Source organism: Colobus angolensis, unplaced genomic scaffold (assembly GCF_000951035.1).
Source record: "Colobus angolensis palliatus isolate OR3802 unplaced genomic scaffold, Cang.pa_1.0 Scaffold592, whole genome shotgun sequence".
In the NCBI taxonomy this organism is placed as follows: Eukaryota; Metazoa; Chordata; class Mammalia; order Primates; family Cercopithecidae; genus Colobus; species Colobus angolensis.
In genome coordinates this window covers 257,152-281,870 of record NW_012119510.1, presented here as the reverse complement: position 1 = coordinate 281,870, position 24,719 = coordinate 257,152, and the positions used below count along the sequence as shown (strand labels likewise).

Sequence of the window (24,719 nt, the reverse complement as noted above, 5' to 3'; positions counted from 1 at the left end):
TGGGATTACAGGCTTGAGCCACCGTGCCCGGCTATAAACACATTTTCATAAATGCATTAAATCAGGAGAATTTTGGCAATAATTTGGATATTTAAACTCAAAGAATGAAGGTCCCATTATTCTTCAGCATATCAACAACTTTAGAAGTAGCCAATTTTTCATGATAACCGAAGAATTGTGTCTTAAAAGTGGCTAAGAAAGCTCATTTCAATTGCTTGACTCACTAAAGAAAGGAAGCTGAGGAATGAATGAATAACCTGGTCTGAAATCGTTGGTCTGTTTTATTTTTGGTTTTGACATATAAGCGTTCATTGTGAATGTGCTTTCCACAGTCACTGTTAGTGTCTTTCCTTCATTGCATAGGACTGCCCACAACCAAACTAAAAATTCGAGTTATAATTGAAGTTCTAGTAGGATTCAAAATCTTACCTAAATTTTCCCAGGTAAGATTCAAGATGTTTCTGGATTCTTTAAGATATTTTTGAGTGATTTCACTTTTTCCTGAGAAGATACATTTTCTTTTCTTTTTTTCAAAGTCTCGCTCTGTCGCCCAAGCTGGAGTGCAGTGGTGTGATCTCAGCTCACTGCAACCTTCACCTGCTGGGTTCAAGCGTTTCTCCCTGCCTCAGCCTCCCAAGTAGCTGGGAATACAGGCACCCACCACCACGCCTGGCTAATTTTTGTATTTGTAGTAGAGGCAGGGTTTCGCCATGTTGGCCAGGCTGGTCTCGAACTCCTAACCTCAGGTGATCTGCCCGCCTTGGCCTCCTATAGCGCTGGGATTACAGGTGTGAGCCACCGTGCTCAGCCCTGAGAAAATAACTTTTCTGTTCCTACTTTCTCATCTGTAAAATATCGGCATTGGAGGAGATAATCTAGAAGGCCCCTTCCAGCTCTAATGGTCTGTGGATTTATGATTTAATGATTAAATGGCACAAATAACCCATTTCTTTGTTTTCTTTGAAATTTTAGTATTCATTAAAGAAATTTTAAGACCAAATCTCTCTCCATAAATTTTTAAATGGCATCTCTAAAATAGCTCTAGATTTCACTTTTTAGGATCACTGAGACTCTGTCCAGCTCAGACGTGTTTATGTATTTCCACCTGACATTTTACACATTTTAGGAGCCAATAATAAGGCCATTTTTAAGTAGGTGCCATTAGAAATGATTGATAGCCAGTTTATGTTTTAAGGTGAAAGAGGTACACTTTAATGATGCTCTGCATTTCTGATTGCTACGATAACAACTTTCAGCTTTACCAGCCCATATTACAACTTTGATCTTTACGCTCATGTTCATAGCTGAAGGTGAAATGCTTTCTCAAGAAAATCTAGAAAATTCAATCCAATTTTTAACCTTTCTTGTCTAGAGAAGTTGAATAGCCTACAGGTTGCTTTATCTTGAATCAAAGAAAGGGAAATAACACCTGCAAGGAAGAACCTATTACATTTATTATTGTTTTTTAAAACTTTTGTGATTGAGAGTAAAATTTGCATTTTACTTCCCCTGGACATTTTGTCTTTATCACCTGTCGATTTTGGAGTCAATTACAGTATTTTTTCTGTTTACCAATTATAAAAGCAATATATGTTTATTTTGAAAAATTTGCAAAAGAGTATACATAAGGGCACAAAACTGTCTAAAATTCTGCCACCCAGAGTTGGCTATTAATATTTTATTTTTATTTAATTCTAGGTAAACATGAACATTAGGAAACTGGGGCCAGGTGTAGTGGCTCACACCTGTAATCTCAGCACTTTGGGAGGCTGAGGTGGGCGGATCCCTGGAGGTCAAGAGTTCAAGACTAGCCTGGCCAACACGGCGAAATCCTGTCTCTACTAAAAATACAAAAATTAGCCTGGTGTGGTGGTGTGCACCTGTAGTCCAAGCTACTACATTGCTTGAACCCAGGAGGTGGAGGTTGCAGTGAGCCGAGATCATGCCACTGCACTCCAGCCTTGGTAACAGAGCAAGACTGTGTCTCAAAAACAATAAATAAAGAGAGAAAAAATAAAGAAAAAAGAAAAAAAGAAAAAGAAATTGGCAACAAGTTATACATTCTATTTTGAAATATTCTTTAAAAAATTAATAGATAGTTAACTCATATGCATAATATTAAATCTCTATCTTCAAAGATAACATTATTATTATATAAAAGATTATAAAACTCTTTAGTTTCATTATTTTGTGATTTTTTTTTTTTTTTTTTGAGACGGAGTTTCGCTCTGTGGACCAGGCTGGAGTGCAGTGGCCGGATCTCTGCTCACTGCAAGCTCCGCCTCCCGGGTTTACGCCATTCTCCTGCCTCAGCCTCCCGAGTAGCTGGGACTACAGGCACCCACCACCTCGCCCGGCTAGTTTTTTGTATTTTTTAGTAGAGACGGGGTTTCACCGCATTAGCCAGGATGGTCTCGATCTCCTGACCTCGTGATCCGCCTGTCTCGGCCTCCCAAAGTGCTGGGATTACAGGCTTGAGCCACTGCGCCCGGCCCTAATTTGTGATTTTTTAAGAGTCATTTTGACTTATGTTCCTTTTGTTTGTTTGCTTTCGTCTCTCCTTGTTCTAGAAAAGATTTAAGGTAATTTCAGCACCTCTTCTTCCAAGTGAGTATAATGGAGGAAAGCAAACCTCTGAAATTCAAACTACATAGTTTTTATTTTTTTATTTTTTATTTTTTTTTTATATAAGACCTTTGCTTTATGAACAACAGGTAAATTTTAACAAACTGAGGAATAGCACTATAAAGATTCCTACTGGAACATAAAGAAGCCCTTTAGAACATGAGTAGTGACTCCCCTTTTATTTCGTCGTAAGTAAGCATTTTTCAAAAGCATGTTCATAAACCTGCCAATCAGTGTTCTCTTTGAGGGTAGAGCTCTGGTCTTACTGCTCAATATTCCCTCAGTGTCTAGAACTGTTCCTGGTCCATTGTATTTGCTAGGCAGATGCTCATGGAGTTTAAATGAATCAAATCAAATCAATTCCAAATATTCTTATACTGTCATGATAGGTTGAGTTATGATTTTAAATTGCTTTGAAATAAGCAGCAGTAGTGGTTAAGACCTTTGGTTCTGCTCCCTCTTGCTGATTTTCAAAGCCATGTAAAGATGAAGTGAGAGAACCTTGGTGTAACTCTTAGCATGGTACTTGAGCCCACATAATAACTGCCAGATGGATGCTAGATTTTAGTGATCTGTGCTATTTTTTACTATACATATTTTTTCTTCTAAATAAGAACTCATTTTTCCCGAGGACTTTCAGTTAGATTGTTCCATAACAGGTATAAGCTATTTATTTAGGGATTGTATGTAAAATATCTTAAAGACTTTGTAGGTAGAATAAAACATACTGTACAACAAAGTTACATATAATTACTATTTTACATAGTATATGTCAGCCTAACAGTTTAATGTCTCATTCATTCATAATGTTTAATGGGAACGTATTTGAAAATAAAGAGTGCTATAGAGCCATAAATGTAATTTATAGTTCTTGCCATAGCACTTTTACTTCTAAGTCTCTCAAGGATTCAACAGGTATAAAATGGACCCTTTTGATGAATGAGCAATTTGGGGCAGCAACTAATGAAACCAGACTTTTTTCCTGCATGTGGAAGCTGTGCGAGAATGCCCAGATCATTGCTGCTAATCTACCTTGCCCTCTGTTTGACAGCATCTCAGGGAATTGTGTCAGCCACATCAAGCCAGGCACATAAACAAGTCCAGTACTGTGAAATTAGCATGTGGGCTCGGAACAATGGAATTCTCTGGTCAGTGCTGTCCCATAGGGACAATGTGAGTCACACATCAACTTTATGTTTTCTATTATCCATACTAATAAGTAAAAAGAAACGGGTGGAATTAATGTTATTAAACGATATTTGGTAATATTTATTAATATATTTATTTACATTTATTACTATTATTTAACTCAAAATATTAAAAATATCATCATTTTGACATGCAATCAATATATAAAGTATTAATGAGACATTTTACATTGTTTTTCATTTCCAGTCTTAGAAATTTGGTGTGTATTTCACACTCACAGCACATCTCAGTTGGGACTAGCCACATTTCACATGCTCAATATCAGAATGTGGTTAGTGGCTATCATATTGACCAGTGCAGCTATAGTCATTCCTGCTTTGCCACCATTGGAGGTGCCAGAGGGTGGCAATGTGGTGCAGAGGAAAGACAAAGACCAGCCCAGAATCTTAGACTATGACTGTTCCTGACTCAAAAAAACGATTTAGTTTCTTTCACTGGGTCTCAAATTCCTACTCTTTATAATGCGGGTTGTTAATAACTGCCATACTCTTTTCAGGAAGCTGTGGGGAAGATTAAATAAGATATTGTATGTGAAAGTGCTCTGTTAGATCATAAAACACCACACACATGTAAGGCATTATTAGCTCTTTTATTGTAGATTTACTCTCATGACTTGCCCAAGGCCACATTCCAAGTTGGTAGGAGAATGAAGGATAGAATCTGGGGTTCCTGACTTGCAGCCATCTGCTTCAGCTAAAGGCTATTCATACCAAGCTAGTTTTAAAATTTCTTTTTATTTTTAAAAGTCTTTTTATTTTAAAAAGTTGAGGAAGGAAGACAGTGGCAGTAAGAAGTAAATTCCATATTGAACAGTAAGGGTCTTCTTGGCCACAGTCATAATGTTCTGCAGTAAAATTATACATACAGAATATTTATATACTTATATACTCAGAATTACAGCCATCAAAAACTGGAGTTTATTGCTGTCATATAATATAAAACCCCATGTTCTTCAAAGTTTCAAACAACTTTTAAAATGAACTGTGGTTTCCCCACTCTATTTATTTCCAAAGTATAGTACAACCACAAGAAAGCCCTTCCGTAGTGGGCTTGATTAATAAAACAGATATGGATCAATTCAACAGGTTTTCCATAGATATTTTTGGTTACAGATGTAGCTCGTTAATTCCCATGTGTGGGACACCACCTCTCTAGTGTCAATCCAAGAGACATATTAACATGTGAAGAGAAAATGGGAATAATTCAGTTCAACCCATATTATTTAGTACATACTATGTGTAAGGCACATTAGGTATCTTAATGAGCAAAAAGCTTGCTTTTACGATTATTGTCACTTAGAGGTATATGTTATTTAACTTGAGGAAAATATAGAATCTGTCTACCAAAATGTGTATGTTCTATGATTCAGGAATCTATATTTTTGGAAGGTAAAAGGGTCAGAAAGAAAACTCCAGATTATTAAAAAATGACTTAAAAAGTTACATTCTGTGCTTTTGGACGGCATGCAAAAGATTAGTTATCATGATCTATTTCGATTTTCTTAATTGTATGCCTATAATGGTGTTCATATTTAAACTTTTTCGATCATTATCTACATTTGTTTCAAATACATTTCTCCAGAGAACTTAATAAACTACATAAAACATTAAGAGTTTTATACTATGTCAAGTTAAACCAAGTCCATTTTCACTGAGAAAAAGGTGTACATTCAAAAAATTCTTTATACTTTTTCAATCGAAATTCATTTAAAAAATACTTTCAGCTGGTTATTTTCACTCAAAAACTTATAACTTGTAAGCTTCAGGCCTGCCTGAATTGATGACCATGTTGAATAATGTAATTTTTATTTTTACTTGCTGAATCATTGCTGTTGACCATTGAATGAAATAGTTTATTGAATAGCCTTTACATTTTATTGCTTTTGCACCCTAGTTTAAAAACAAAGAGCTTAATTTCTTAAAAGTTCAATAAAATGTATTTTTGATATTTCCACCTGAACTTTACAAGCAATTTCTCTCCTCTGCCCTTTAATAACCACCTTCTGTATTTTTATGATTTAGTTTAACATTATTATTATACTTTTTTACTGGGAGAGCTCATCAATGCCCTTGGCAGTAAGATTTTGTTACAAGAAAGCCAGAAGCCGAGCCTGTCATTGGTTGCAACGATTATAAAGTACCTCTGGGTTGAGTTCAGAGCTTTACTCTGATATTATGACTGTTACCCACATCATGCATCTTTCCCTAGTTTTTCTAATATCCACAAGTCCTACAATCTGCTGCTTCGATGAGCATGTATTTTTTATTCACTGGGTTTGCATTATAAAGATTTCATTTGGAGAACATCTGGCTTTGATGGAATCCAGCCAAAATAATTAGTGGTACCTATATTAAAAATGTAATGCCTTAGTAAAATCATTAATGTATTTGCATTTCTCCAGGAACTCTAAATAGATTCATTCTAGACAGGCTGCAGTCAATGAGGGATTAACGATAAGGCTAAATGCTGTACTTTTCCTTTTGTTCAGGTATCCACCCTGCCCCAACAAGAACACAAAAAATCTGGGGAATCTCAGCAATTCATTCTTTTAATTATGAAATAAAATTAAATAGACTACAAAAACCATTGTACTATTATATATTAGGGAATATTGAGTCGTGTGTCCAAAAGTCACACTTAAGACCAGGCAATAGTAATAAGCATAGGATGGCTGTGGATACTATGAGATAATGTCTACTTGTCAGAAATGGATGGTATGTTGTGTTTTTTTTTTTTCCGTCAAAGTTTGAAAGTTAATGAGGTACTTTATGTTTTTATTGCTTCTACTGAGAGATCAATTAAGGAATAAAAGGGATCCTGGCGTGCTGTTATTATTATTTTTCACTGTGAGTATATTCAATACCACATACAAAGAAAGCCATATCTGTCATATCATGTTCTGTTTCATTCATCCTAGATTGTTTTTAGGAAAATTTAGTACATATCACTTCAGTCATCTGAAAAGAATCGTTTCTTCATTACAGCTCATAACTTAAAACTATAAAATATCAGCCAGAAAAAAAATTGGCCCAATTAAGAGAAATATGATAATGGTAGAAAAACATATATAGACATGACAGAGATGATAAGATTATTTTAATTTTCCCATTTGCACTGGAATTATTTATGTTACAAATCTCCAGATCTTTTATTACTTAAAACCCTCTGCTGAATCATGAAAAGAAGCTTAAGTTAGCAATTTTCCTCTGCAAAATCTAACTCCTAGCATCTGGTGAACATTTGGATACCTAGTCAAGATCTATGGAAATGATTATTTTAAGACTGTATTCAACATGCCGAGACTTAAAAATCAGCTAGGATCACACTCTGCACGTGTATTTTACTATAGGGGATTTGAAAACCTAATATTAGTAGCGATGGTCTCAAGGCTTTTGCAACGATGGAAATGGGGATAGGAGACAGGACATGCAGGCAGGCTAGACACTGAGTGTCTGCCAGGGGCCCTTGTGCTCCTGGACAACGATCTGCCTCTTTCCCTGTGGGCCACCCAGACCACTGCCCTGCCCTCTGTTGCTCCTCACACTTACATTTATACTTGACAGGACTGTTGAATCAAAGACCAATGTCCTTGCTGGTGCCTTCCTGTAACACCCCGGGACTGGTTTCTGCCTCTTCAGCAGATGCTGCTCTGCTTCCACAGCAACTTCTAAAGTAGAAAAAAGAAGATACTTTTACTCAGCGCAATTAGAAATGGATTATCAAAGTGTATTATTCTGGATCATACGAGAAATTGCATAATAGGAATGTATAAATACGTAAAATGCTATTAGTTTATTTATCTGCATATGCTATATGTAGTTTTTGTCCAAATAAACAACAAATTGTATATCTTTATTGCTTTTCATGGTTATATCATGTGATAAGTTCTCACCAGTTTAGTTTCCATTAATACAGATTGGAGATAATTGGAAAGAATTTGGGCATTTGCCATAGAGAATGCAAATTTATGAAGAAATATTAATAATACCTCAGGGAAAAAAGTTAATTTTATTTAAGAAAAATGAACTTTTTAAATACTACATTTCCTATCAATTTACATATGGCAGTATTTGAGTTATAAATTATTCTTGATTATATATCAAATCAGGTGTGATGGGGCTTTAATATAGTGACACTTTTATGTTTTCATTTGAATTTTTGGCACAATTTAACTAGTTGAATAAACTTTGTAAGTTCTCTATAACCTAGACTCTGTAGAAATCATATGGGACTTGTCTCCAATTAAAATGAATTTCAGAAATTTAACTCCGTTTTGGGTAATAGATACTCTATTTTGCTTTCGTGTGTTTCACAGGAACTTGTTTAAGAAATATCTACATTTGCTGTTCAACAAATATTTTAACAGGAACAACTTCAGTCATTCAGATAAATACATCACTTTGAAAGGCAGTATTTGTTATAAGCGCAGAATTGGATATCAAATTTAGTACGTTTGAAATGTGATTTAAGTGGTATATTCTAGAGTAGTACTGTCCAATAAAACTTTCTGTAATTATGAAAATTTTTCATCTTTACACTATTCAGTATGGTAGCTACCAGTCATGTGTGGCTACTGAGCACTTGAAATATGGCTAGTGTGATGGAGGAACTTAATTTTTAGTTTTACTTAATTTTAATTAATTTGAGTTAATTAAGCTACCTGTGGATAGTGGCTCTAGTATTAGAGAGTGTGGTTCTAGAATTTCTCTGTATTTAGTACTCAACACAAAATGAAGAAGCACTTGAGTGTCTTCTATCTGCAAAATGACTATAAAAAAGCAGTAGTGTTCCTGAAGCACAAGGCCCAGCCTCTGACATGTGGCTTTCCCTACAGAGGCTACACAATGTGTGTTCAGGCCCAAAGGATGGATACAGCAGCATCCTGCACTTTGGCTCAACTTGTGGATATTTAGACATAAACTTTGGTTTAGCCATAGGTGATTCGAGAACCTTTGCCTCTGGAAAGCCATGGGATTTCAAATTATCTTTAGTAATAAAGTTTGGTGATAGTAAATGGACTCAACAGCTTGACTTTCCAGTCCGCTCTCACGTAGTATGACTCCTTCCAGAAGACTAGCAGGAAATACAGACAGATATGAAAGGAGATATACCACAAACGTAGTTGCCTCCATGAAAAAAAACTCTCCAGATTCAGACTGGATATCAGGAAGAGCCTTATGAGGAATTTTTGTGCCTCTTTTATATCATTCTTCAATATATATTTCTTGAGTATCTACTATGTGCAAAGTATAATGCTTAGTGTTGGAGATACAATGTTGAAGAAATAAATTAGATATTGCCCTTCCCTCATGCTACTGAACTGCATTAGACAATAAGATTTTTTTCATTTTTTCTTCTTCCTCTAAAAATTCATTTTTTTCTTTCTGGTTATGGTGAAAATAAAACAAGCACATACATAGCATAATACAAATGCTGAAGATCACTGTTATGTACATGTCATGTATCTTACTCAGTTTACCTCTCTCTGAACAACTTTCCCAGACCTGCACCTTGGTAGCTGATGAAACCGCTTTTTGAAATGCAATAGTGGAAGCAGAGAAAAAACACTGAAGACACCTCAATTGCCATTTTTCGACCCTCAGACTAAGGATCATTTAACACTGAGTGTTTACCACATATTATATAAAGAGGTTCTTTTCTCTCTATGATGCAGAAGAATGTCCTTTAAAATAATTTCTAATTAAAAGACATTTTTGTTGCTGTTAATGTGATGACACTTTTTTACTTTGTTATTCGTAATACTGTGAGAAAGAGTGCTACAATTACTGTTTGTGAAATTAATCGAATTATTCAATATTCAAGCACCGTTGTAGGAGCTAAAGGGGAACCGTTAGCTACACAGGCAATCTGTAGCTCATTGTATTTCAGTTAATTTTTGAAGAATGAGCCACAAATTTGGCACAGTACTAAGCAAGAATTATTTAGTTAGATTTGTTTTTTTCTTTTCCACACAGCAGCTGCATAATTAAATATATGGTCTGACCTGCATTTATGAAGTGAATTTTCAAATATGTCACTGATAGAAATCTAAGGATGAAAAGAATTAAGAATTAAATTAAATTAATGCAACTACAATACTTAGTACTTAAAATATTTTAAGACCAAAAAGTAATTGTTCTAAATATATTAATCGGTAATGTCCTTGAGGTTGTAGACAGACGCTTAAAAATAATTTTAAAAAATGAATTATGAAGCAATGAAAGAAACCAAAAGATAGATAAACATACATAAATACTTAAAAACCAGTTGCAGGCGAAAATTTCGTGAACAAAATTAAAAGGTGAAGGGGAGTTTGCTTTATTCCTTAAAAAATGTTATACCTTATGGAGGTTTTAAAACATGGCCAGATTCTTTGATTCTCCTCTGTGTTTTCTCCCATTGAATCTGGGAGAGCTTATGAACTGACCGATTGAGCACAGTGGAGCAGGCATTATGTAACTTCTGCAGCAGAATCACAAAAGGCCATGAGGCTGACCTTGATTGCTGGAACATTGTCTTTTGGAGCTCTGAGTCTCCAAGTGAGAAGTCTGACTACCTAGAGACCACCACGCAAGAGAAGCCATATGTAGGCACTCCTGTTGACACTGCCAGCAAATCTCAGTCTTCCTTTTATCACTGCCAGGGTACTAAATATGTGAGCAAAACCATGTTGGGCCCTTCAGTCAACCAGTTGCCAGATGAGTAAGTCATGAGAGCAGAAAAGCTTCTAGACCTACCTCAATTCCTGACTTCTAAAATTGTGATATAAAATGTTTATTGTTTTATGCTGCTAAACTCTGATGTTTATTATGCAGCAAAGATAGCAGGAGCATACCCTCTTATATTTATGATATTTTTACAACAGAAAGTTGGAAAACTGAATGTGGAATACACTCTGGGAAAAGTTGTTTGCAAGAATTAAAAAGCAGTCTTAGTATCTTTCCAAAAGAAAGAGCTCCTACAAATCACCAAGAAAAAAATACTCACACCATATAGGAAAATAGGCAATTGAATTTACAAAAGAAGATAATAAAAAGCTAATAAATATGTTAGAAAGCCTTCAATCTCATTAGTAATGAAAGGAAATGCAAATTAATCTATGAAATTAACCTTTCAGTTATCAAATCAGCCAAGATGAAAATATACTTAATGTTGGTTGGGCTAAGTGAGAGTATAAATGGCACAGACTTACTGGAAAATAAATTGACATTATGTACCCAGAGTTTTAAAAATATTTATATTCTTTGATGCTTCTAGGAATTCAGTTAAAGAAGTAATCAGAAATAAGGTAAAATAATACAGAAAATGTTTACTACAGTTCTATTTATAGGAATACAAGTATAGAAATAAGCTAAAAATCAATACAGTTAAGTAAATTATGTATTTTATATTATAGAATATTGTTTTATTATTTAGAATGAAATTTTCAATATTTTTCCTTTGTTAATTCTGATATGGGCACACCATAGCAGAACAGAAAAATCCTAGTATGGACACATAGACTGAGCTTTGAATTCTAGATTTGCCATTTACTTTTCCTGGTGATATGGTTTGGCCTCACCCAAATCTCATCTTGAATTGTAGTTCCCATAATCCCCACGTTATGGGGGGGACCCAGTGGGAAGTAAGTGAATCATGGAGGTGGTTACCCTCATGCTGTTCTCGTGACAGTGAGTGAGTTCTCACAGGATCTGATGGTTTTGTAAGAGACTTCTCCCTGCTTCACTTATACTTCTCCCTGCTGCCACCATGTAAAGAAAGACATGTTTGCTTTCCCTTCTGCCACGATTGTAAGTTTTCTGAGGCCTCCCCACCCAGGCTGAACTGTGAGTCAATTAAACCTCTTTCCTTTATAAATTACCCAGCCTCGGGTATGTCTTATTAGCAGTGTGAGAACAGACTAATATAGTAAGTTGGTACTGGTACTGGGGGTGCTGCTATGAAGATACCCTAAAATGTGGAAGTGACTTTGGAATTGGGAAACAGGCAGAGGTGGGAAGAGTTTGGAGGGCTCAGAAGACAGGAAAATGTGGGAAAGCTTGGAACTTCCTAGAGACTTGTTGAGCGGCTTTGACCAAAATGCTGATAGTGATATGGATAAAGAAGTCCAGGCTGAGGTGTTCTCAGATGGAGATCAGGAACTTTTTGGAAACTATAATAAAGGTCACTCTTGCTATGTTTCAGCAAAGAGACTGGCACATTTTGCCCCTGCCCTAGAGATCTGTGGAAATTTGAACTTGAGAGAGATGATTAAGAGTGTCTGGTGGAAGAAATTTCTAAGTGGCAAAGTGTTCAAGAGGAAGGAGATCATAAAAGTTTGGAAAATTTGCAGCTTGATGCAATAGAAAAGAAAAACCAAATTTTCTGGGGAGAAATTCAAGCCTGCTGCAGAAATTTGCATAAGTAATGAGGAGCCAGATGTTAATACCAAGACATTGGGGAAAATATCTCCAGAGTATGTCAGAGACCTTCATGGCAGCCTCTCCCATCACAGGCCCAGAGGCCTAGGAAGAAAAAATGATTTTGCAGGCTGGCTGTGTGCATCCTAGGGACTTGGTGCCCTGTGTTCCAGCTTCTCCAGCTGTGGCTGAAAGGGGCCAAGGTACAGCTTGGGCCATGACTTCAGAGGGTGCAAACCCCAAACTTTGGCAGCTTCCATGTGGTGTTGAGCCTGTGGGTACACAGCAGTCAATAATTGAGGTTAAGAAACTTCTGCCTAGATTTTGGAGGATGTATGGAAATGCCTGGATATCCAGGCAGAACCCTGCTGCAGGGGTGAAGTCTTCATGGAGAACCTCTGCTGGGGCAGTGCAGAAGGAAAATGTGGGCTTGGAGCCCCCACAAATAGTCCCCACTAGGGCATTGCCTGGTGGAGCTGTGAGAAGAGGGCCACTGTCCTCCAGACCACAGAATGGTAGGTCCACTGACAGCTTGCATTGTGCACCTGGAAAAACCACAGACACTCAATGCCAGCCATGAAAGAAGCTGGCAGAGAGGCTGTACCCTGCAAAGCCACAGGAGTAGAGTTGCCCAAGGCCTTGGGAGCTGACATTTTGCATCGGCATAACCCGGATGTGAGACATTGAGACAAAGGAGATCATTCTGGAGCTTTAAATTTGGCTACCCTGCTGTATTTTTGACTTGCACAGGGCCTGTAGTCTCTTCGTTTTGGCCAATTTCTGCCATTTGGAATGGGTATATTTACCCAATGCCTGTACCTACATTGTATCTTAAGTAACTTGCTTTTGATTTTACAGGCTCATAGGTGGAAGGGACTTGCCTTGTCTCAGATGACACTTTGGACTTGGACTTTTGAGTTAATGCTGGAATGAGTTAAGGCTTTGGGAGACTGTTGGGAAGGCATGATTGTGTTTTGAAATGTGAGGACATGAGACTTGGGAGGGACCAGGGGCAGAATGATATGGTTTGGTTGTGTCCCCACCCAAATCTCATCTTGAATTATAGTTCCCGTAATCCCCATGTGTCATGAGAGGGACCCATGGGAAGGTAATTTAATCATGAGGGTGGTTACCCTGAAGCTGTTCTCAGGATAGTGAGTTCTCGTGAGATCTGATGGTTGTATAAGGGGCTTTTCCCCCTTTTGCTTGGCACTTCTCCTTGCTGCCATGTGAAGAAGGATGTGTTTGCTTCCCGTTTCACCATGATTGTAGGAAGTTTCCTTAGGCCTCCTCAGTAGAAAGTTTCCTTAGGCCTCCTCAGCCATGCTGAACTGTGAATCAATTAAATCTCTTTCCTTTACAAATAACCAAGTCTTGGGTATGTCTTTATTAGCAGCATGAGATGGGACTAATACACCTGGATATTTGGAGACTTGATTTACCACTTTGGCTTGGATTTTTCATATAAGGAAAATGAGCTGAGTACCTATTCTATTGAATATGGTGATGATTAAAAGAATTTATGTAAGAAATAACAATGTATAATTGTTTTATTTATTTATTTATTTATCTATTTATTTATTTATTTATTAGTTTTTGCCTTAAAACAACAAAAATGTATTTTCTCCAAGTCTGGAGTCTGGAAGTCTGAAATCAAGATATTGGCAGGGCCATGCCCCCTCTGAGGGTTCTAGAAAACAATTCTTCCGCCCCTTCCAGCTCTGATGTTTGTTAACAGGCCTTACTGTCTCTCAGCTTGTAGAGGCATCACTCCTATTTTGTTATGTGGCCTTAACAGTTTTATACTTACATTTGTGTGTTTATAAATAATAAGCATAATAATTGTTCATGAGTGTTGTCTCTTCTTGTAACTCAAGGACACCATCTGATCTCCATATCTGAATTCATATCACTTTCCAAATTTACTGAAAGTTCTTTCACTCTGGCTCCTTTGATACTTCCATTTCTACCATAGTTCAGTTTCTATACCATAGTCAGATCTTGAGAACAAAAACCAAAACCAATGAGTCAGTTTTCTTGCTTACATCCCTTCAATGGTTCTGACTGCCTTAAACACACCTCTACTCTTGCTCTATTCTCCACACAGCAGATGAGGTGCACTTTGAAAAATGTAGATCAGATCATGTCATTCTCCTGCTTCTATACGCCAGTCCCCATACCCAATAGCTCCCTATGGCACTGAGAATGAATCTAAACTTATTTCCTGGCTGCTATGCCCCACATTATTCCCACTCTGCCTTCTTTCCAACCTTGACCCCTACCTTCTTATCCTCCACCCCTGGGCATACGGGTCTTCAACTTACGAAAAACAGAGAGCTGATCCTTACTTCTAGGGCTTTGCCATTCCTCTGTCTATAATGGTCTTCCTCCAGAACACTGCATGGCTGTCTGGACGCTTCACCATTTCAGTCTCCACTTGAATATCACTTCCTCAAAAAGGTTTTTCTTGAACATCCAATCTAAAGTTAAGCACTCATTTTTATATATCTTTAATTCTCTTTAATTCTGTAGTAGCAGTGATAGCTTCCTTACTTAATTATACATTTTATTTTCAGTATGTCTCAACACCTATCCTTTTCTCCCCAACTACTCCAAAGCAGGAAACTTGCTTTGTGTGCTGTAACATCTTTTGCAGCCAGAACCAGGCCTGGCACATGGTAGGAATTTCATAAATATTTACTGGATTCCTTACAAATAAATATTATTTGTACTTTTGAAACACAGAACTTAGCACTACAAAAGAAACATCATGACATTATTTTTTAAAAAGAACAGAAATTGTAAACTATATGGGCATTTTAAAAGGCTTTGATGGTTCTGATTAGAGTTAAGTACATAACTTCAATGTTGAAAAAAGAAAAGCCCACAAACAAAATCACAAAAGCATAAAATTATTTCATGAGTTTAATGACAGCTGTCTTGTCAAATCAATGCTCTAAAAATTGTATCACCACTCAACAGGCTCCTTGCTTTGAAATGCATAATGTTCACTTCTCACCAATATTTTTATTGCTGCTGAATATGTGATTTATTTACCGGGTTAGGAACAAGTCTTAATAAAAAGACTTCCCTTTCAGCACCAAAAGTGTTGGAAAAAGTATTTCATTTTTGGAGGCTGGTTTAATGCAAGCCTCCAGAATGAGATATCTTAATGACTCCATTGAGTGCATGGGAGTTCAAGCTGTTTCTCTGTTATTCACTCTGGGGTGCAGGAAACGTAGTGACTGGGCCTCAGTGGCCAGGTATGATAACAAGACTCAAAATCTGAATTGCTATTTACAGATATGCCATAACATTTCAAAAAGTATATAGTATTCTCTCAGATGATCAGGCAGAAGTTTTGATATGCGTTTCAACATAGCCTATCTTCACCAGTTTTGAATTTCCTTCACAAAATTCTTATGGTTGTTGTCAAATATTCTTATGGTTCCTGAAGGAAGAGGAAACACATATTTGTTAAATGTGTCCTTTGGACCAGTCTCCTTCCTAATTGCATTATCTTCACAGTTTCATTTGATCCTTACAACTGTGCAGTAAATGAATAAAGGCAACAGAAAGAAAGATTCTATTCTTTCATGCAATGTTGAAGGAGAAGATTGGTGAATGAGGAATCAGGAAAAGAAACGAACTGTCTATTCTTATCCCATTGACATCATCCCAGAGTTTGGTTTCAAGGTTTTTAAGGAATACTGTATTTTATTTTACTAATTCATGGCAGTTGTCTGGAGCATGACAAATGTTCATTGATCAACAATGCTATTAAATTGGGCACAAGGTTTCCATAGGAACTGCACATTTGTGTTGTATAAAAGTGCCAGGATTTAGAAAAAGACAATTGGGTGAGGCATCTTAAGGTTCCTTTAAGCTATTCTTACTTTCCCATAGAGTAGTACATCTGATTTGGCTTCATGCTTCTTATAATGCTTGGAGAGCTAGAGGAAGGGGTGGGGAGGGCTCATTTCCCTTTCTTTATCCATCTGAAGGAACTCTTTAAGCCTCTGGCTGATTTTTACAAAAACTCAAGGTTGTATAGTCTCATAAAACTCTAGGATTGTGACATCCATTTCTACAGAAATAGGATCAATTCTGAACTAACAACTAATCATGATAAATTAGAAGAGAGGAAAAAATTCCCTAAGGTTGTACTAAGGTACCATTGAGAGTCTGGATTGGTAGATCACTGGCTTTCTTTTGAGTACATTATGGTTAGAGAGACCTTAATTTTCCTTTTTTTTTTTTTTTTTTTTTTATAAAACCCATGCAATGGTCTCATGACCATATTTAATGGTTACAAAGTTCAAAGAAGCCAAAACTAAATAATCTGGTAAAGGAAAACACTGAAAAGATCTAAATAAATAAAGTGTATATGAAATCTTTGGATTCTATTAGTTTGAAATAAAGAAGGTAGGTGTGAGAAATTAACACTTCAATACGTAAGTAAATTTGAGAAATAGCAACATTAGCTTAGAGAGCTGGAGAACAGAAGCTTCCATAGTTGGAAGCTAAAATTAGGTCCTCATGCTATAATTTAAGTGGCAATGTTTTATAGAAGATACCTATAAGATTTTCATTCTAGTACGTCCTTCTGATACTTTTGCAATATATGGAAAATATATCAAATGTTTCCCAGAATTCCTCATTCTTGTTGAGGAAATATGGAAGGTGAAATTCTAGCTTTTTTTTTGAATGAAACAACTGAATGAAGCTTCAGTCAGGATAAAATATTGAGAATATAATGGTGATGTAGGACATGGTCAGAGGTCTTCTAAATAACAGAAGTCAGGAAAAGACTGAGGCTTTTCCTAATGGTAAATATTAAAGAAGAACATGGCAGGAAGTCTTCTTTTACTTATCCAGATATTTGAGAGTATAGAGCAAATCTTAAATTGAACCAAAAAGAATGAAGTAGGTGGATTCCTTTGCTTGGGCTAATAATATTATGACATCCTTGTCTTCAATTATCTTGACATTTACATGATGATCAATTTATATATTTAACCATAAAATTAACTGAATAATTGATTAATTAAATACTATAGCTCAGCTAAGATGCCAGTGGAGCCATTTGTATTGGGCAAGCTTACAAAAGAAATCTATTGGGTTAATTTTTCCTGAGGTTAAAAGTTGATTTATTCCTGCTTAAGATTAATTGTTGATACGGATTCAGTAAGAACTAAATCATTAAAATGATGCTCTATAAAATCATTTTATGTACCTTTAAAATAAATATGAAAAACTTCAAGTGTATTTTGGTAGTCACTTGCCCTGCAGAACAACCACAATCTAGACCACAGTAGGAGGAAGCAGGAACGAGAAAAATACGTGCTGTGTGTGTGTTTGGGATATGATCCAGGTTCTGAAACGCTCTAGAATCTTGGTAGAATGAGCAGGTAGAATGAGCTCTGTGCCAAAACACTTTATGATGTGCTGCTTCTTTCAGGATATGTAACATCTTTGCAGTAAGAAAAGTTTTCAAACAGACGTTTAAAAGAAGCTAAGAGAAGAACTTTCTTATGGCAGTGGGTGAGCTCAGCAATGTGCTGCTGTCCAGTGAGAGTCTGGTGAGAATCCAACTCTTGGATGATTCCTCTTCTTCCCGTAACAATCAAAATACCTTTAATCCAAGGTAAAATTTGATTTCCAGAGAGAGAGCACTCCCCCCAAAATTGCTCTAAATTAAGCCTCGTTCAGTAATAGTAACAGCTGTTGTTTATTGAGGATGTCTTACATGCCAGGCTCTGTGTCAAGTATAATTTGACTATATTATACGTCATTTAATCCTCACCACAATCCAAAATAAAGCAATCTTATTATATTTAAGATCATGTAATAAAATCTTAAATTGACTATTACACACACATCACACCTCCAAATATATTATATGAAGCCAGAGTCTATGTTTTGTTCCCTTTTCTTTCCCCAATACACAGTGAGTGACTCATAATTGGTGCCTAGAAAATATCTGTTGAATTAAATGAAATGTCATTTCCTGTGCTTTCTGTAAGAAGCAGGTTTTCATCAATCATTTTGTTCTCTGAAAACCTAACTTTGAAGACCCTAGAGATGAAAAAGCATTAGAATTTTTAAACCTAAGAAATGTGGATTGACTTATCTCTGTCTTCTTGGGTCAGTGAGGAAGACTGATGTAAAGGAAGGTTGGAAAGGGTTGTGTGGGAATTGGTGGGAAAGAAGAAATATTAATCTTTGTAAAAATGACTTCTGTTCCCTCTAGACTATAAACACAAAGAAATAAGAAAAACAAGATACTGCGAACTTGATAGTCTTCCAGGGTGTGTCTGAGATTTAACAGCCTGGTATGGCAATGGTCACTGGCAGACAATGCTCTGAGCTGAGAACTCCAGCAAGACTGGATTATACACAAAAGAAGGAAGGGTCATGGTGGAAGGAAAGCATGCAAATAAATGCAGTTTTGATTTCTGTGCATTTTAGGGTAGGCTTAGATTTTCTAGCTGCTGATTGGGTCCTTGTCCGCACTGCTCACTGCCCTGATGACTCCTGACAGACAATGATCACCTTGGTATGTGACATGTAGGAGGACCAACCAGTGACACAGATTCTGCAAACTAAGTCCTCTCTCTCCAACTTTAGCTAATCCATGGGATTATTTTTTGAGCATCCAGTCATGTCAGAAACCATTATTGTCAAGGACAGTCACATGGTGTCCACCTGCATGTACACACAGGGTCGTGCAAAGCAAGTTAAACAGACTCCATCCTTCACCTTCAGGAGCTTGCAATGAAAACCAGACAATAGTTGTAGCAAACACAATGGGGTAAACAGACACACAGCTGTATGAGCGGAGAAGTATAGCAAATTAGCGAATTTTGGTATGAACTGTTAGTGCATGTGCTGTTTTTTGGGTTGGAAATGAGAAGACATTCTGCAAGATGAAGAGAATTTGTGTGGACTCTGTGAAGGTAAGGAAGAAGAGGGCTGATGGTGGTGGGATAATCATCTGCTCCTTTCAATTAGGAGAGAAAGTTTTCCTTTGGAGTCAAGGGAGAGGGTATTTCCTTCAGAGGAATCTACTCAGAGGGTACATGTATTGCTACTTAGGTTTAGGTTTTTCTAAGATATTTGGTTGTAACCAACAGAGAGAAGGAAAATAAAAATTGTATTAAGCATGGCATAGCCTGCCAGAGAAATTTCATAAGCCTTCTTTCCACTGGAAACTAGGCTAAAAAGAAAATAAAACAAGAATGTATTATAATTGAACATTTCACTTATAACCAACTACCATATGCCAATTGACCTTCCAAGGAAATGATTACTTTGGTGAGTTTTGTTTTTGTTTTTGTTTTAAGGGGCAATATTGCTTGCCACTGTCTAGCATTTATGGTCTTTGACATCCTGAGCATTGTCAGGAACTAATCCACTTGCAGAGAATTCAGCTGAAAGCAAATTCCATGCAGGTCTCTACTTCAACCACCCTGAGCTGATAGGTATCTCCCTTATTTTAAGTACATTCAGACAGAGAATTTGAAAACCTCTCCAGGAATCTTTTCCAGGGTTTATAAACTCTTCACTGCCAATAAGATCTTTCCATCTAACTTAAATTCCTTTGGTTCTAATTTAAATTCATTTCCTCTTTTTTCCTTGTTAGAGAGCAGAATACTACTCACCAATAGGTATTTCTTAAAATACATCTGCTAAACACACATCTTAGGCTTCCTTCCTGAACTTATATGACTTCATTTCAGAAGTCATCTATTTATTACACACACACACACACACACACACACACACACACACACACACACAGCTTTGGTCTCTGGTTTTTTCTCAAGATAAGATAACCTGCTACAGATCCCTTAAAATTGTGAGTTTCCATAACTAATTTCATGAGGTTTATTCTCCAGATATTAACATGTAAATCTGTTCTATTTCTCTAGTTCCAATCCGACTTTTTAATTAAATCATAATAGTCTATAAGAATGTTGAAATTTATAGTTTATGCTTCCTTGGAATGGGTGAAGTGAATGATAGTCTCAAGATAGTGATGGTCACTTCCTAGCTCTTAACATTTTGGGCAAGAACGTTACCTCTAGATATCATGATGAGTGGGATGCCTTGTTTTGCAACTATAAAATGAAGAGATGGACAAAAAATGTTAAGGTTTTACTTACCTTTAATACCCAACAATTCTATGAATATGTTGTAAGTATTCCTTTGGCCAAAAAGAGCAGCTGTTTTCTTTTAACTATCATTAATTTTACCCACAATGGTCAATGTGTGTCATATTATCACTAATTTTTCAAGCAAGAACTTCTAAATTAAATTTTTAATTGTTTTACTGAGGCATAACTTATATATTTTAATATAAGTCTTGTCAGGTACCTACTCCTGCTTATATGACAGATTAATGTCAAAGGGTGTAAGTTTACAGCTTGATGGGTTTCTGCACATGCTAAATCATTTTGCAGTTTATTATTGCCTAAATGTCTTTGCAAGGCCATTTATATCATATATAAGAGTTTTTATTAAAGAGCTTTTATGCCACTGGAAAGGAGTCTGTAATTCTCTATCTCTTTTATTCACATGACCATTTCCTGTCTTTCATGTGCTGGACTCTTTTAAAGCACACGGTAACAAAATGAGCCTTTTGAGAATATGATGACACATGGAATTCCCTTTAGAAGGTAATTCCTTTATTTCAAAAACTTAAGTACTAGGGAATAAAAAAAATTATATGATGAAAAGAATCCTCAAAAGTAGGGCATTGAAAAAAGTCCATAGCAACTATGTGTTGATCTTTTTCTCCTGTGATTATCTATTGAGTATCAATTTTCACTTCATTTCCTTTTAAACTTTTGCTGAACTTTGAATTAAGCAGAAAAGGGCACATCAGAGTTAGCCACATGGAAAACCCACTGCCGCCATCTTCTCAGGGGTTTTCTAATAAAGGTGGATAGTCTCTTCCGTCCTTTTGTCTTTTCACATATCAGCCTGACTTTCCCCTGCCCTTTCACTTGCACACATACCTTTCTTTAAAGTCATTTTCTGCTTGACTTGAAAATGTACTTCATCAAACCTAATGGCTAATTAAACAAAGGAAGTCTGAATTTAATTATACTCCAGATATCAAAATAGGATGAATAATTGTTATAAAATTTAAGCCATTCTTCTTCTATTACAACCTTATCAGCATTTTATTTTCTGCCTCAAACAACAAATCTGCCTGGGTTTCTAGCCATTTCCTTTGGCCTCCTGTGGGCATCCCCAGGGCCCCTGTCTCCTCTCTCTCTCCACCTTGACCATCCAGGCTGTGCAGTTGCTTCTTTCCCTTCCTTCCTTGCTTCCTTCTTTCCTTCCTTCCCTTCTCTTTTTTCCTTCTTTCTCTCTCTCTCGCTTTCTTTCTTCTTCTTCTTCTTCTTTTTTTTTTTGTCTAAATTGTGGCTCTGTGCCACTGAGTGCAAAGCAGGTGTTCTACTCTCTGGCTGACTGATGGGTCTGCTGAGCCATCCACTGACATTTTAAATGTCTTTTCATGTTTTTGACCCATATTACATTACACAGCTCACATTAATTGTTCCCTGAGTAACGTTTGCACTTTTTGACCGCTGGGAGTGCCTGCCTGGCAGTCCCCCAACTTGGTGCTGGACTTGGCAGTGAGCAAAGGGGATGGCATGTTTGCTTTTTTGTGCTTCACTATCTGTAGTGGTACTCCTCAAATTCTGAGTGGCTTGGAGAATGCTCTCCATCAGCCCTTTTATCTTTTCATCCCCTTCTTTCCTTCGGTTCACCTGTCTTCTGCCCATTCTCCGTTTCTACTCACCACACTGAAATCAACAAAGCACTGAGGGAAAAGTGAGGATAAGGGGATCACTACGAAGGTCTTTCCTCCCACTCACTTCAGTTCTCAGAAACTCCTCGCCATCCTTCTAAAATCTTGTTTTAAATTAATTCTTCCCCACTTTTGATTCCAAAACCAAAGATTTTCTTTTCTTAAACTCTAATCCAGTACTTGGTCCTGGTTCTTGAATACATGACAGTTCTTTCATTTTCTCAATGCACTGACGACTAAGAAGCTCATTTTGCTATGATGAGCCAATTCACACAGAGCTCAGAGCAACAGAAAAGATTGTTTTAATTTAGGTTCTCTTAGGTATTTATGTCAGCTTGCATGATATATTTATATGAAAGGCTGCCTTTTGGCAAATGTAATTCCCTTGAAATATCCTTTTGAGGTTCTATAACTATTATTTTTATAATGTTATCGCCTGGAATTCTGCGAAAGAAAAATTCACGTTAGTAGAATTCTAACCATACAGGAAGCTACCCATGGTAATATATTGTTATTTAATATACATTAAATATTGATATCAATAACATATTAAATGAAAGGTCTATAGGAATCTGGAGCTTTTTTTGTTCCATATCTATCTTACAACCTACCTCCTTCCCTGAAAATTTTCCATCTGTCATTCAGTATCAGAAAATAATATAAAATGTTCTGAGGCTGGGTCAGCCAATGCACAAAAAGTTAATTCGCCTTCTTTGCTCTAACCTTAGCAAAGAGAGATCTACTAGTTCAGTCATAATATGGTATTGGGAAGGTAGCCAAGTGAGAAATTCTATGACACAATTAACAGATCTAATTGGATCTATTCTTGATAACAACTGCCTGCCCACAGGGTGTGGGTTTGTAAGGTTCAGGATAGTTTTGGTCTTAGAGACCACTGCCGCAGAGACGGGTCTGGGTCTCAAAACCATACACGATTACAATTCTAGTCATGTGGACTAAAAAATTTACCAACATGCAAATGAATACCAAAGTTGATCTAGCTCAAGGCAAGTGTTAGAATTCTGAGCGTCCACTGAAATGGAAGAAATGACCAGAGTGATCATTCTGAAGCCCATGTCACTCACTCACTTAAATAATTTAAATTGCCCCACTGATGTTAGAGTCTAAGTCTGGGTCGCCAGTACTGCACTTATAGCCCTATTGACCTCTACATCTTCCTTTCTCCTCTCTTTACCTCTCACTTCATCTATACAGAACTATATTGATTTAAATGAAGTCACCATACTTTCTTACCTTCTGGATTTGCCATACCTTGTTACCTCTGATTTGCCTGGCTCACGCTTACTCATGCTTCACATTTTAGCCTGGATGTCATTTCCTCCAGAAAATCTTACCTGTTTCCTTGAGTTTGGATTAGGTGTTCCTCATATCTGCTCCCAAAAGCCTTTTACTACCTTAGCAGAGCAATCACTCTAGACAGGAATTGCCTGTTGATTTGCCACACCAGACCTGAAAATTAGGACTCTGTCTTGCTCACTGTTGTATTCTGAGTGCCTGCCACATTTTAACGCTGTTGTGAGGAGTAAATGAAATTTCTTTTTTTTATTTTCTTTTTTTTTTTTTGAGGCGGAGTCTCGCTCTGTCGCCCGGACTGGAGTGCAGTGGCCGGATCTCAGCTCACTGCAAGCTCCGCCTTCTGGGTTTACGCCATTCTCCTGCCTCAGCCTCCCGAGTAGCTGGGACTACAGGCGCCCGCCACCTCGCCCGGCTAGTTTTTTGTATTTTTTAGTAGAGACGGGGTTTCACCGTGTTAGCCAGGATGGTCTCGATCTCCTGACCTCGTGATCCGCCCATCTTGGCCTCCCAAAGTGCTGGGATTACAGGCTTGAGCCACCGCGCCCGGCCGAAATTTCTTATTCATTCAACAATTGTTGAGAGGGCAGGGAAGGACAGAAGATAGGTTACTTCATTCAACAATTCATTCCTGAGTGCCTACTATGGGCTAGGAACTCCATTTGGTTGAAATATATTAGTAAACACGTACAAACTGTAAAAAAAATTTGTATCTGCTAAAAATATGTATATGTAAGTTACCCAACACAGAGCCTGAAATATGGAGAGGCTTTTTAAGTCTTTAATGATAATAATAATAGTAATGATGAAAAGCTAATATTACTGAGCATCTACTATGTGCTAGATACTTATTTAAATATTTTTTCACACATTTCTCAGCTGAATCCTTACAACAAATCTCTAATCCAGTGCTATTAATATCTCTACTTAGTAGGCAAGGAAAGTGAGACACAGGAATGGTAAGTAACTTGCCCACACAGAGTTATAGAATCAGAATGCAAACCCAGAGTGTTTAACATTTGAACCTGGACTCTTAATGTTTTTATTATTTTTGTTTAATATTTAATATTCTATTATTATCGTCATCATGACTGTTACTGTCATGAAGCACTCAATAAATTCATGCTAAATAAGATGAAGCTGGAATATGAAATCTTTTTCTAAGATGTTCCCAATGCCACTTCCTTGTGTAATGATGCTGTGGCATTCTGGTACATGTAAGTATGCAACTGAACTTTTTTTTTTTTTTTTTTTTACTAATTTTGGCTCATAACATTCCATATCATTTATCTTTCATCACATGGATTCAATAAAGTTTTTCTTACTCCAGAAAAGAGGTTAACTTC

At 36.8% G+C, this 24,719-nt stretch overlaps 1 protein-coding gene across 3 annotated transcripts in view; it reads right to left on the bottom strand.

Annotated features, from left to right (window-relative positions):
* The window catches only part of COL8A1 (collagen, type VIII, alpha 1), a 153,838-nt gene that overhangs the window by 47,820 nt on the left and 81,299 nt on the right, over positions 1 to 24,719 (bottom strand). For all 3 annotated transcript variants that reach the window (XM_011962498.1, XM_011962499.1, XM_011962500.1), the window contains one exon: positions 7,383 to 7,501. In XM_011962498.1, the coding sequence (XP_011817888.1) occupies positions 7,383 to 7,501 (119 nt within the window). The remainder of the gene's footprint in view (positions 1 to 7,382; positions 7,502 to 24,719) is intronic.